Source organism: Cygnus olor, chromosome 18 (assembly GCF_009769625.2).
Source record: "Cygnus olor isolate bCygOlo1 chromosome 18, bCygOlo1.pri.v2, whole genome shotgun sequence".
Lineage (NCBI taxonomy): Eukaryota > Metazoa > Chordata > Aves > Anseriformes > Anatidae > Cygnus > Cygnus olor.
The window spans coordinates 6257454-6270438 of NC_049186.1; the positions used below are offsets into that span (position 1 = coordinate 6257454).

A 12985-nucleotide genomic window follows, 5' to 3' on the forward strand; every position below is an offset into this window, starting at 1 on the left:
TTGGAGTTTTCCAATTTTAGTTCAGTTAAATAAATCAGCACTATGAATACTATTACAACCAAGCGTAGGAACTAAGTGCGTATCGTGGTATTTTAAACAAGTATTTCACAGGGATTTTGTTGTAGCAAAAGCTTTGTGCAGCGATAAAGCAAGAGCAGCGATAAAGCAAGAGCAGCTCTGCTTACAGCTGGGATCGAAGTGACAAGGCCTAGTGAGCCTCGGGCTCTTCAACACCAGCTGGGCAGGAGTGGATTTTGTTCTCCAGGACGGCATTTGCAGAACCTGATGGCATCGCGCTCCTTTCTTTGACGTCCACAGGTTCCTGACACCAGGCTGCTCTGTTCCAGAGCCGCTAGGGCAGAGTCCTTGGGGAAAACATGGGGAGTGGGGCCTGGTGCTGGAGGGGTGCAGCGGCTCCGTTTGGGCTCGCGCCTTGCTGGGCAGCTGTAGGGTCTGGGTCTAGGATGGTTGTGGACCTGGTGACGAGCACCCTACCATCCCCAAACCCCCTGCCACCAGCTCCCAGCCCACCAGCACCACGCTGGGGCTCCCCCTGCTCTCACCTCCCCGTGCCAGGCCCCCATCTCCTAGGGGCTCACCTCCATCTGGGAGCTCCCTTGGCCACTTCTCTGGCTCTCCCCAAGCTGGGGTGTGCTCAGCGGTGCCTGGAAGGGACAGGATAAGGGCTCACCCTTCTCCCGCCGCCCAGCCTGGCCTAGGGATGTGCTGGTCCCTGGTCCCACGGGACAGCCTTGCTTCTGTCGCCCAGGCAGCCACCAGAGCCCGCGTGCTGCTGCGCTCCCGCTGTTGCTCCGGCACCGGCAAGCTCCCCGCCTGGCATCCCCGGTGCCCAGGCAACGCCGAGCCCAGGCAAAGCCTTCACCCTGGCAACCCGAAACAAGCTTGGGTCTGTCCCTGAGCCCCCCCACGTGAGAACCGGCCCCCAGGCTGCTCCGATCGGGAGAAGAGGCGACACACAGCATGGGGCTGCCGGGAGGAGATGCTCCCGGGACCCGCCGGCTGCCCCCCAGGCCTGCCCCTGTCCCCTGAGGGTGTCCCCAACCCGCAGCATCGCCTCCAGGAGGAAACATCACTCTGGAGGATGGAGCAGGTTGAAAGGAGACCTCCCCCAGCTCGGTGGGAGCCTACACATCCCCTATAGGCCTGGTCTTGGTGCTCGGCCTGTGAAATGAGTGCACGGAAAGGAGGCACAGATACCCTGGTCCCTTCCACGCCCCCCTTACCAACCCCCCGGGACAGCTTCCCCCAGCACATCCCCCCCCCCCCCCCAAGATGCTCCTGAGCCCCCCACACCTCCCATCTGCCAGCACCAGCCCCCTTGTTCCCACAAGATTTCACAGCTCAGATGTGTCTTTTAATCCAATTGCAAAATTGGTGATTTTTTGGAAAACCCATACATACCAGAGGCTCCCAGGGTTGCCCGAGCCACACTCCTGGGCCAGGACCCAGCCCAGAACTACCTTGCAGCACCCCTGGGGGGTCCCAAGGTGAGTCCCAGCCTTGGAGGCGCTGGCTGGCACAAACAGGGTGCCTTCTGGAGCCCCCATCCCCTCCCCAGAGGGGTCACTGCTGAGCCCCTCATGCCCTCCTGCTGCAGGAGGGCTTAGCTCTGACCTGGTAAGCAGCACAAGGCTTAAAAATAGCCCTGGGACACCAGCCCAGCACCCTCACCTGCAGGCTCCATCCTCCCCTGAGGGTCAGCCCCTCGCCCCCAGGGAATCCCCCAGAAATCCCACCCCGGACAAGCAGTCCCCTGCCCTCCTCCTGCCCGCCCAGGGGCTCAGGGTCACCCCAAACCCCAGTGGAGGGGCTGGGGGCGGTTTGAGGCTGCCCCCCTCCCACCCAGCCAGCAGCCACATCCCTCAGGGCAGATTAGAGGAGGGCAGCCTGGCACTGCCCCCCCTCTGTGGGATTTAAACCTGTTAATCCCCCCAAGGCATTAACCCGTGCTGGGACCAGCCCGGCCCTCCCAATCCCCCCAGCTCAGCACCCAAACTGGACCCAGTGTGGGTCCATCACAGCCTAAGCCCCCAACAGGGGGGTGTTAAATCAGAAAACCAGGCTGTGCCAAAGCATCTTGGAGGGGCTCTGTGGCTAGAAATTTAAAATAAACCCCGCAAAGACATCCACCAATGCACAAGTGGTCCCAAAGACGCAGCCCCAGCCCCATTGCAGGACCCCCCATGCACAACCACCCCCACAAGGGGACACGGGGACACCCACACTCCATCACCCAGGACCCCCACGGTGCTGAGTCCTGGGGCCAGGGACCCACAGCTCTGAAAGGATTTATCCTGCAGCTGGGCTCGTGAAGTCAGGAAGATTTATTCCAGTCAACAGAATTTCTCTCGAGCTCGTCAGCACGGCACCCGACCGCGAAACATGGAAACAAAACGTCCACAGGAAGAATTTCCACAAAATACATTTTTTAAAAAAAATAAACGGTGTGATTGGAAAACCTCTTCTTCTGGAGGGGAAAAAAAAAGACAGGCTATTGAGAACCCTTTAAATTAAACAGTGTAAGATGCAAACCCTGATCGTCTCTGCCTCCAGGAGTGAGTGGTAGCACAGGAGGTGATTATTGCTTGCTCCGGACACCCTCTTTTCTCCCAAAACAGCCCCGGGGCAAGGTGCCATGGGATGTCCCTGTCCCTGTGACTGTGGGGGTCTGGGGCGAAGGGACGGGGTCATCGTGGACAGACATTGCCAGGCAGGGGGGATGAGCACCGACCTGGGAGGAATCGCATAGTCTGGGGCTGGGCAGAGGTCACCAAAAGCCTCAGGTTTGGAAGAAAAAAAGGGAGATTCGGAAGGGGACAGGAACAGGGATGGGGTTTGGGGTGGGAGAAGAGCTGGTAGAGGGGACCGGAAGTGTTGGGCATCAAACCTGGCCACCCCAAGTCACCAACCCCCCCCAGATCTCTCCTTTACACCTACCCGGGGGCACAGGACTTCAAGCCGGGGCTGGGGGAGCACCCGGGGCCAGGCTGGAAGTGGGGGCACCCCCAGCCCCCCTCCGCTCACCCTCCTGGGGACGCCCACCAGCCACCAAACCCAGTCCTCCACGGCAGGGCGGCGGAGACGAGAGGAACAAAGGAGAGGCCAGAGGGGGGACAGTGGGGACAGGAGCCCTCGCCCCCGCCCCGAGGCGGTTTCACAGGTTGCTGAACAGTTCGTTTTTCTTGCTCCAGTCCATCTGGGGCGCCCGCTTGCTGGTGCGCTTCTGGTGGGCTCGCTCCTTGGCCACAGCCAGCGGGATGTCAAGGTCCAGGAGGGAGCCGGACGCCGAGCTGCGCTTGTCACCCTCTGGCGCGCCGGGCTGCAGGGCGAGAGGATGCTCAGCACCACGGTGGGGGGCTTCTCACCCCGGTACCCACACTTGTTTTCCTGCCCCCATCCCTACCTCACTGCGGGTCTCGCTGCCGTCGGGCGACGTGGCCAGCACAGGGCTAGGGGACCTCTCGGACACCAAGTTTGAGTGCAGCTCTCCGTCGTTCTCCTGGAGGGAGCAGAGGGAGGGTAAAAAGGTGGGAATGGGGTTTGGGAATCACCCCCCGGGCTGCTGCTGGTCCTGGGGGTGGAGGGGAGATGACTGAAATCCTTCCTCCCAGCACATAATCCGCTGAGAGCTCCAGCCTAATAAATACCTCCAGTGCTGCCCGAGCAGGGCTGGGAGGATTAAAGGCTGGCCTGGCTGCCCGGCTGCTGCCGGAGGAGGAGGAAGAGGAGGAGGAAGGCTGCAGGACTGGCTGCTACTTCCCTGCAGCACAAGGGCCCCTGGCCACGCAGCATTGCGAGGACGGACACGGGGCATCACGGCCACCCCTGTGATGCTCAGCCCCACAAGAAACCCTCTCCCTGGGGGGCACCAGCAGTCCCTGGGGGCATCACCCACCCACTGGATGGATGGAGGATGGCGGGACTCCTAAACCATGCCCAGAGTTTGGTAGAAGTGGGATTTAAAAAAATAAGTAAGTGAAAAAGGCTCTTACCTTCTCTATATCACCGTTGGCAACGGGTTCTGGCAAGGGACCTGCAGGGAGAGGACACGGATGCTGACGGGACGGGCTCACCCTGCCCTCTCCCACCCTCTCGAGCCGCCCCTTGCACCCAGCCCCGCACCCCTGAGCACCCCCCACCCCCAAATCCTGCCAGCGACTGCCCCACAGGGCAGGGAGGGGGCCAAGGCCGAGCTGAGGAGAGCGGAAAGCGCCCGCGCGCCCTCCGTGCGCTCCCTGAGCCATAAAATCTGTCAAAGAGTAACCGGCAGGGCCATAAACCCTCCTCACCGCACGCCCCACGGCCACGTGCCTCACACGAGGCCCTCACCCAAGCACGGAGGTGGCACAACGGGGCTGCTCTGAACAAAATCCCCCCTCCTAGTGCTCGGGGGCTCCCCCCAAGCAGAGCCCCAGGGCCTGGGGATGAGGTGACACCGCCGCCATGACACCAGACCCACCTGCCAGGTGCGCCTCCGAGGGCACCACCTTGCACTTCTTGAAGAACTCGTCTGTGAGGACGTCCACCACCAGCAGCTTGGTCTCGTCGCCACCCTCCTTGATGGCGGCCACCACATTCGCGTGCTGCTTGCCCTCCACCGAGGCCCCGTTCACCTGCGGGCGTCACCGCGCCGTCACCGCTGGCACCGGGGACATTGCTCCTCCCGGCACCAGGCATGGCCCTGCCACAGCCCCCCACCGACGTCCGGAGACGCGTGGGGATCAGCGGGCAGGAAACCTCATTAAAAGCAGATTTTCTCAGAGTGATTAGCACGGGATTGTACCGGCCGTGCTGGCAGGAGTGCGGGGCACGTGCCAGGATGTGGCTCCTCCGGGTGGTCCCCAATGAGCCCAGAGCTTTGTCCCCACCCTGGTCACCACACACAGCCCAGGACCCACAGGGTGCGGGGCCATCGAGCACCCTTCGCATTGATGCCCTCCCCAGCCCGTCCCACCCTGGGACAGCCCAGGGAGAGCCGTGCCCCGTGAGGTGACAGTGACAGCAGCTTATCTCCCAGGGGGTGAATCAGGGCTCGGCTGCACCCCTGGGTGGGAACGGCTCTGCCCTGAGTCACCGTGCCCCAAAAGGGCAGCTCCCGGGCACCGCCACGCTGAACAGCCCCATCAGTGCCGTCCTGAGTTTTGGGGAGCCCCATCCCGAGTCTCGGGGAGCACAGGCACCCCCCGCCCCATCACCCACCTCGACGATGCGGTCCTGGGGACGCAGCCCCGCTGCCTCGGCTGGCGAGTCGGGGTCCACGGCGCGGATGTACTGCCCCGGGCGGCTCTTGTCGCTGTGCAGGTTGAAGCCGTAGCCATTGGGGCCCTTCTTTATGTGGCACAGCCGGGGACGCAGCTCCTGCGAGGGGACAGCAAGGGGACAGCTGTAGGACAGCCGCTCCCGGCCCCTTCCCTCTGTGGGGCAGGGCCACGGACCTGCACCCACAGCTGGGACACCGGGTCCTGAAACACCCTATGAACCCTGGCCCTAGTTAATTGGGCACAGGGCACACTAATTGCGGTGAAACGTTAAGGCAGGCTGTTATTACGTGTGTCCTCAGACCAGGCCCTTCCTTTTGGGATCAGGGTTGCAATCGCCAGGTGCAGGTGGAGGAGGAAGCGGCCCGGACTGGTGGGAGGCACCCACATCCCACCCCACCCAGGAACCTGCGGGGACCCTCCTCGTTCCCCCAGCACCCCACAAGGAAGGGACACGTGGAGCCGCTGCTCCCCTGGGACTGGGGCAGGGAGCAGCACCCGCAGCACCCCGGTGCCGAGGTGCACCCCAACGCCCGGCCACGACCCTCAGCGATTGCAAAACCCAAAACCTGCCGGACTGGGGTGGTGGCACGTGGGACGTTCACCTCCTCGGGAGGCACCACCCAGCCCGCCCACGATGTGCCCAGACCTGCCCCGTCCCGGGGAAACCAAGCAGGGCAGCCACCCACTCCCAGATGAAACCCTTTAATGGTGGGGGTCCCTACTGCTAACCCCAAAGAAGAGGAAAATAGGAACAGCCCGGCGGCGTGCTGTACGTGAGCTGCACTCGCTGCCCAGCGGGACGGCCGGAAACCCTCTGAGGAACAGGGTGACACGGAGGTGGCTTCCTGCACACAGCACGGCCAGGACCGGTCCGGTTCCAGCAACCACAGACAACGTTTACATATTTACACGGAGAGGCTTAAGCCACGTTTATATTAAACACATAAAAGTTGTCTGTGGTTGCTGATACCGTCTTGATTGTTACCTCCTGATCTTGGGCAGGGATTCCCCAACAGCCGAGCCGTGCTCAAGTCCCCACAACATTCCCCACTAGGGCTTTTATTACTTGTTGATGCCACCTGTTCTCCTCCGGTACCTGTAACACCCCAGGGATGTGTGTGCACGGCAGGAGTTTCCCCCAACATATTCACCCCACGCTGCTCCGCACCCAGCACCCTGCACGTGATGCTGCGAAGGTCCCTTCGCCAGCCTCAGTCCTTGGGGCCAGCACCAAGGACGGTCACAGGGAGCCGCAGCCCGCGCGGGTGACACATTTACGACGGGCACCGGATCGGCCCAGCCTGGGTGACAGCCCTGCTGCCGCGATAACCCCGCTCCTCTTGCACAACGCCTTCCTGCAGGGCCAAGGCTGGCTGTCACGGCTCGCCAACGCCCAGCTGGGCCCCCGGGGGACCGAAGGCAAGAGGGGGACATGCCAGCAGCCAGAAGGAGCCAGCGGTGCCTGCATCCTGCCCCGGCTGTGGCCACGGGAGCCCCCTGCGACGCTCGCAGCCGCCCCCAGAGCAGGTGGGATTGCAGCACCCAGGCCTGGGGGGGGTCCCTGTCCAAAAGGCACGAGGTGGCGGAGCATGGAGGAAGCAGTGATGCTTCTTGTTCCTGCTTTTGCCCGGGTTTGGGATTCGCTGCCCTTGGCAGAGCCGCGGGGTTGCTCCACGCCGATAGCTCGGGACAAAGCCCGAGGGAGCACACCGCGAGCGGGCACTGGCAGCACTCCCGGGTGAGGAGGAGGAGGAGGATTTGGAGAGCAGAGCGTTGGCACCTCGGGGCAGGAGGATGCACCTGCTCAGCTCCACCGGTGAGGCACCGAGCCCTAAAACACGGCCAGCAGAGGCAAGAGCAGCCAGGGCCAAGGGCGAGAGGGTTTGGGGTGGGCACCCAGGGTGTGGGGCAGCCCTGCTGGGGGCAGGATCCTGTAGTGCAACTGCAACAGGAGCTGGGCAGGAGGATAATGGAAATGGCCCTAATTTCTCTAAGCTTCCTTGTCCTCAAGCACCAGCAGCCCTTGCGTTGCACTCGGGGATGGATTAGCTGCACAGCCTCATCACGAGCTCTCCTGCACCTCCCGCGGGGATGGTGCTGGGTGAAGCTGGGCTCAGCATGGGACACGCAGCCATTAGGGTCCCATCCACGGCCACAGGGGGTCCCCAGGCAGGGCACAAATCCCCCTTTGCCAAAGGGACACCCGCATTGCTCCAAAAGCCTGCGTGGGACTGGAGCACCCAGCCCTGGGGAGGGGATCTGGGGGCAGATCCTCCCCATCCCAGGGGGATGGAGAACCCAAACACCCGCTGTGCTCCCGGCCTGCTAACAGATTTCAGGGCAGCTTTTGAAGGCCCAGCTTCCAGGAAGCTCCCTGCAGCCCTGCGAGAAGCACCGAGCCCGTAGGCAGCTCCGAGCAGCTGCGTTTTGGGGTTACTCAGAGAGAAACACGCCGGCTCTGAGGACGCCCAGGCCAGCAAATTCACACGGGCCCTGAAATCTGGCACACACATTCGGGCCTCATACAAAGGGGATGCAAAGCAGCCTCTTGCAGCATCCCCGTCACGTAGCGCTGGACTGGAGCTGCTTTTCATGCAGCCCACTCCTGCTCCCAAACGCTGCTGGCTCGGGAGGAAATTTAATTCATTTCCTAGTTAAACTCCAGCTACCCCAGCGCAATGCTCCCAGCTGGGAACTGCCCCCTTCTCCAACCCCAGTACCCCAAAAAAACAGCTCCGGGAGGCTCAGCCGGGTTTCACAGGGGGAAGCGAGCACTAAATTTAGTAATTGAGGACTGAATCTGCAAGAGGGAGGCCGAGGGAGCCGGGCAGGGCTGGCACCCGGCAGCAGAAGCCTTGTCCTGGTGGCAGCAGCCCCAGCCCGTGCCAGGGCAGCGGTTGGCAGCCGCCCGTGCTCCGCACAAAACTTTCTCAAGACGCTCCCCGAGCAGCTGGAGCCTCCGGAAACCCACGCGGGGGGAGGACACGACGAGCTGCCACCGCCCCCAGCTGAGCACCGGGGACGGTTCCCTGCCCTACAAAGGGGCCAGACCCCACGTTCAGCCACCCGGCACCGGCCCCGGGGATGCAAGACCGCCCTCGCCCCAGCGTGGGTGCGCTGCTGCCGGCTCCCAGCCCCTCGTGGGTGCCCCTGGATCCGGCTTTTGCAGGGGTGCAGCTGAGTTCAGCCCGCATCCAGCTGCAGGGCAGGGAGCTGGGGGGGTGGCCCCTGCCACGGGGGGAGCTGGGGGGTTGTGGAGGGCAAGCGGGGACAGATCCTGCCTCGACACTGGAGGTTTTAAATCCTCGGGGGGAGAGCGGTGCCGTGCAGGAAGCCTGACAGCCAGCTCTCCTGGCAGCGAGCGTCTCCGGGCTTGCTAAGCAAATAAAGGCAAGTCCAGCCCAACAAAGCAAACAGGACTCTGACACATGCAAACCTCCCGCTCCCCGCCGGGACCGGCACTGGGAGAATCCCCACGGACGCCGCGGGGAAGGGCAGGGCTCGGGGGCCGCAGGACAGGCACACGGCGTGCTCGGCGTCCCACGGGGCGGCTTCCCAGCACGGCCGGGAGCAGGATGAGCGCCCAACCGAGGCGTCGGCTCCAAACCTTTGTTTTTTCCCCAGCTTGGGGCCAGGCCCTGCGGCCCCCCCCCCCCCTCAGCCACAGGGTTTTTCCTGCTACCTGTTGAGAAACCGTCTGGGGCTGCGGGCGGGCGAGCAGCAGTGTCAGCCGCTGTCACCAGCGCCACCGACTTCCTGCTCCCGTGCACAGAGAAACCGTCAGTGCTAACAGCGAGGCTGCACCCCAAGCTGACCCCAAGCCTTCATGCACCTCCGGTATCCCATAGCCAACCTGCTTCTCTGGCCGATAGTGCTGGGGTCCCATTCCCCCGGGGAGCCGCACGTCCTCAAAGCACCCTCAGCGCCATAAGCACGGCAAGGAGCTCGCCCAAGCTGCGTTAGATAAGGCCCTTTTATTTTTTCCAGCTCGTGGAGGGATGCCTGGGCTGAAGGCACGCACAGAAGGTCTCGCTAGCCCAGGGGGAGCGCTGGCACTGCGACAGATGGAAGGCGGGCACGTGCCCCCTGCACGGGGAGGGAGCACAGCCTGGTCGGGAGGATGCTGCAGGTGCAGAGGCCGCGTGTTCCTACCCAGAGCATCCCGCCCCACGCCCCCAGATGGGAGAGGTTTACACCTCCATGGCCACCAGACCCCCATCACTGGGCAAAGGGGTGCCGGAGCAGTGCTTTAGCCAGGCAGGGACCAGACGGGTGTCCCATTGTGTGTCAGCGGGGCTGGGGGAACACGTAGCTGCACCAAGCTAAAGTCCAACAGGAGACACGACGAGTAAAAACACCTGATCCTCAGCAAAACCCCACAGGACGACAGCTCGGCCAGGCACCAAAGTCCACCCGGGACCAACCCTGCGCCGGTGCCCATCCCAGAGCCACAGCAAAGCGCCGTGCTGGCACCAGGGGGGTATCAGGGGAGGTCAGGCATCTGCATCAGTCCCCAGGACTGTCCCCAGCCCGGGGACACCGTGCTGGCCCTGCCCTCTTCCCGGGAAGCCCATCCCCATCTTTGTTGGGGCAACAAACACCCTTTTTCACCGGGTAAACAAAAAGCAGTATTATCTCCGGCAGCCCCGAGCGTCTCTTAGAAACCGCTGCGGGCAGGAAAGGTCAGAAATTTCTCAATTCCTCACCTCTACATCGCTTTGTTTGTGCAACCGCTGACTCCTACGCGCTGCTTAAGGCTGACATTCCTGACTTGCTGTCCGTCCCCCGGGACCCACCGACCCCGCTCCAGGCTCCAGCATCCCCGCTGTGCGCAGAGACCAGGCACGCTCAGGGCACAAGTGGCTGCTGCCAACTCCTGCAGCCACAGCCCCAAGCCTTCCCTCGATCGAGGCTTTTTGCTGTGTTTTGGAGCTGGTGAACACCCAAAAAACCTCGTAGCAGCCCGGGCTGGGGCTCTCCGGTGCTTTGAAGGCAAATACACACAGCAGGGCCGGATGCTTCTAGTGGGGCGGGGGGAGCAGAGCTGCGCAGCCCCCGTGCAAACACCGTGGGCAGCAGCAAAGTGAAACCCTGCTTCGAAACCACAGCCCTACAGGGGTCACAGGGCAGTGGGATGGAGCCGGCAGCTCCCCAGGTGCTGCTGTGCCCACTCGCGGTCCTCAGCTTCGCACGCCCGCAGCCTCCCGGGGGGGTTTGAGCCCGTTTTGCTCATCCCGCAGCACAAGGATGGGCTGGGGTGAGGGGGGGTGCCAGGATAGGGCTGCTCCTGCTGGGGTGCAGAGCCCCGTGCACCCTCAGCACCCCAAAATCAACCAGCAGCAAGCAAAAACCAAGAGAACACGCAGCAGCCCCGGCTGGCTGCCTCCTTCCGCGGCCGGGTCCGGGCTGTTCGTGGTGTAAGCGCATTTAAAACAAGCGAACAAAGGCCGAACCGAGCAGCCGAGCGGTGCACCGAGGCCGGCCAGGCGGCAGCGCTCCCCGCCGGGCTCCGCGGCGCCACCGGGGGCGGCACCGGCGCGGGGCTCCCCCAGCCCGGGGGGGGGGGGGTGAAAAAACTTCTCGGGGGGTGAAAAATACCGCCCGCCCCCCCCCCCCCCCCTTCTGCCCCCCTGCCCCCCCGGTTACCCGCTCGCTGCCGCCGCTGCTCCGCTCCTGCACCGCGGGCTCCGCCGCCGGGGGGTCCCGCTGAGCCTCGCCGCCGTCGGGGGGGCTCGGGGGCTTCTGCGGGTGCTCCTCGGGCTGCGGCTGCACGACGAGGAGACGGACGGAGCCGGCGGCGGCCCGGATCCGCTCCACCACCTGCTGGTGGCTCTCCCCCTCTACGTTCGCCCCGTCCACCTCCAGCAGGCGGTCCCCGGCGCGCAGCCCGGAGCGCTCGGCCGGCGAGCCGGCTTCCACCAGGCGGATGAACTGGCCCGGCTTGCCCTTCTCGCCGTGCAGGTGGAAGCCGTACCCGTCCGGGCCTTTCTCCAGGCAGCAGAGCCGCGGCGCCGCGGGCCCCGTCGGGGCGCTGCTCATGGCGCCGCCTGCACCGCGCCCGCTCTGCGCCGCCTCGCGCCCGCCGACGGCTTTTATAGCGAGGGGCGGGGCCGCCGGGGGGGCGGAGGCCAATCGGAGGGAGAGGAGGGCGGGGCCGTCGCTTAACTAGGAGGGAGGGGGCGGGGTTATGGAAATAGCGCGGGGATGGGCGGGGTTATGGACATAGAAAGCAAAGTGGGCGGGGTTATGGAAATGAGGCCCCGCCCCCGGGGCTCGCCCCGGCCCCGAGGGCGCGGGGGTTGGGGGGGGCGGCAGGACAGGGACCCCCGTGGGGGCGCCCCCAGTTCCCTGTGGGGTCACCCCAGCCCCATCTGCAGCCCCGCTGCCCCATGGGGTCACCCCAGGTCCCCCGTGGGGGTGTCCCCAGTTCCCTGTGGGGTTGTCCCCGACCCCCTCTGCAGCCCCATTCCCCCATGGGGGCGCCCCTGGTTCCCCGTGGGGTCACCCCAGCTCCCCCGTGGGGTTGCCCCGGTCCCCCATGGGGTTGCATTCAACCCCCTCTGCAAACCATCCGCCCCATGGGGCCACCCCAGCTCCCCATTGCAGCCTCACTCCCCTCGTGGGGTCACCCCCAGCCCCCCGTGGGGCTGCCCCTGCCCCCTGCTGCAGCCTCAGTCCCCCATGGGGTCACCCCCTAACCCCCTCTGCAGCTCTGCTCCCCTGCGGGGTCACTCCCAGTTCCCTGTGGGGTCGCCCCCACTCCCTGTTGCAGCCCCACTGGCCTGGCCTCCGCAGTTCTACCCCCCCCAACCCCCGCGAAGCATCGCCAGCCCCCGTGTGCTCCTTGCTCTGTCCCCGTCACCCGTGGGACATCCAGCAGTGCCTGTGCCACGCCGCAGCCCCATATCCCCTGGCGTGGTGTGCCCGCTGCTACCTCTGCTCCAGCTGCAGGGCCCTGGGGGCTTCTCAAAGCTGGGGGTGGAAGGGGTAGAAGGGGTGCAAGGGGTGGAAGGGGTGCACGGAAGTGAAAGGAGCAGAGAGAAGCATGCTCAGCATGGGAAAGCTGCAGGGGAGGCCGTGCTCGCCGGTGACCCGCTGGGCGGCGGAAATGGGAGCGCAGCCCCTGAGCGGTCCCCAGCCCCTGCTCAGCACCCGGCTCTGGCCCGGCTGGGCGCTGGCACAGGGCGCTCCCAGGCTGGATAACCCCTGGGGTTCGGCTCTGCCACGGCCCTGCCGTGCTCCGCGCTCAGCCTGGAAAACAGAAGTGGCCGCGGGAGGCTCTGGAAGTGGGAAGCGCTGGCTTTGGGGTCAGCCTGGGCTGCGGGGGCAGGTCTCACTGCTGGGCTCCGCGGCCTCGGCTGGAGTTCAGACCGGCCAAAGGTCCTCGGGACCGCTTAATTAAGCATAATTAATTGTGCCCCAGCCAGGGGGGGAGGACGGGCAGCACGCTGCGGGGCGGAGCGGCTCCGCTCTGGCCCCACGGGGCTGCATGGGGCTGGGAAGCGCCGAGGGAAGCCAACAGCACCGGGAGAGCCGAGGGGCAGGGGGGCTGCCCGTCTCCTCGCCCCGCTGAGCATCACCCCGCTGCTGCTCGGCCCTGAGAACCGCGGCCGGGAGGAATCCCACGGCGGGCGGCAGCAGAGGAGAAAACCAGCAGGAGAAAACCAGGCCAAGCGCTCGGCGTGCCCTGGAGGCCTCGGCAC

At 64.8% G+C, this 12985-nt stretch overlaps 1 protein-coding gene across 1 annotated transcript; it reads right to left on the reverse strand.

The window, feature by feature from the left end:
• Window positions 1–2327: 2327 nt before the first annotated feature.
• Window positions 2328–11343, reverse strand: SLC9A3R1 (SLC9A3 regulator 1). The gene is made up of 6 exons (XM_040577786.1): window positions 10929–11343; window positions 5221–5379; window positions 4481–4634; window positions 4014–4054; window positions 3425–3520; window positions 2328–3340 (listed from the first exon to the last, which is right to left on the reverse strand). Exons 1-6 carry the CDS (start codon window positions 11319–11321, stop codon window positions 3176–3178), a joined length of 1008 nt encoding a protein of 335 aa, XP_040433720.1. The 5' UTR covers window positions 11322–11343; the 3' UTR covers window positions 2328–3175.
• Window positions 11344–12985: the final 1642 nt, after the last annotated feature.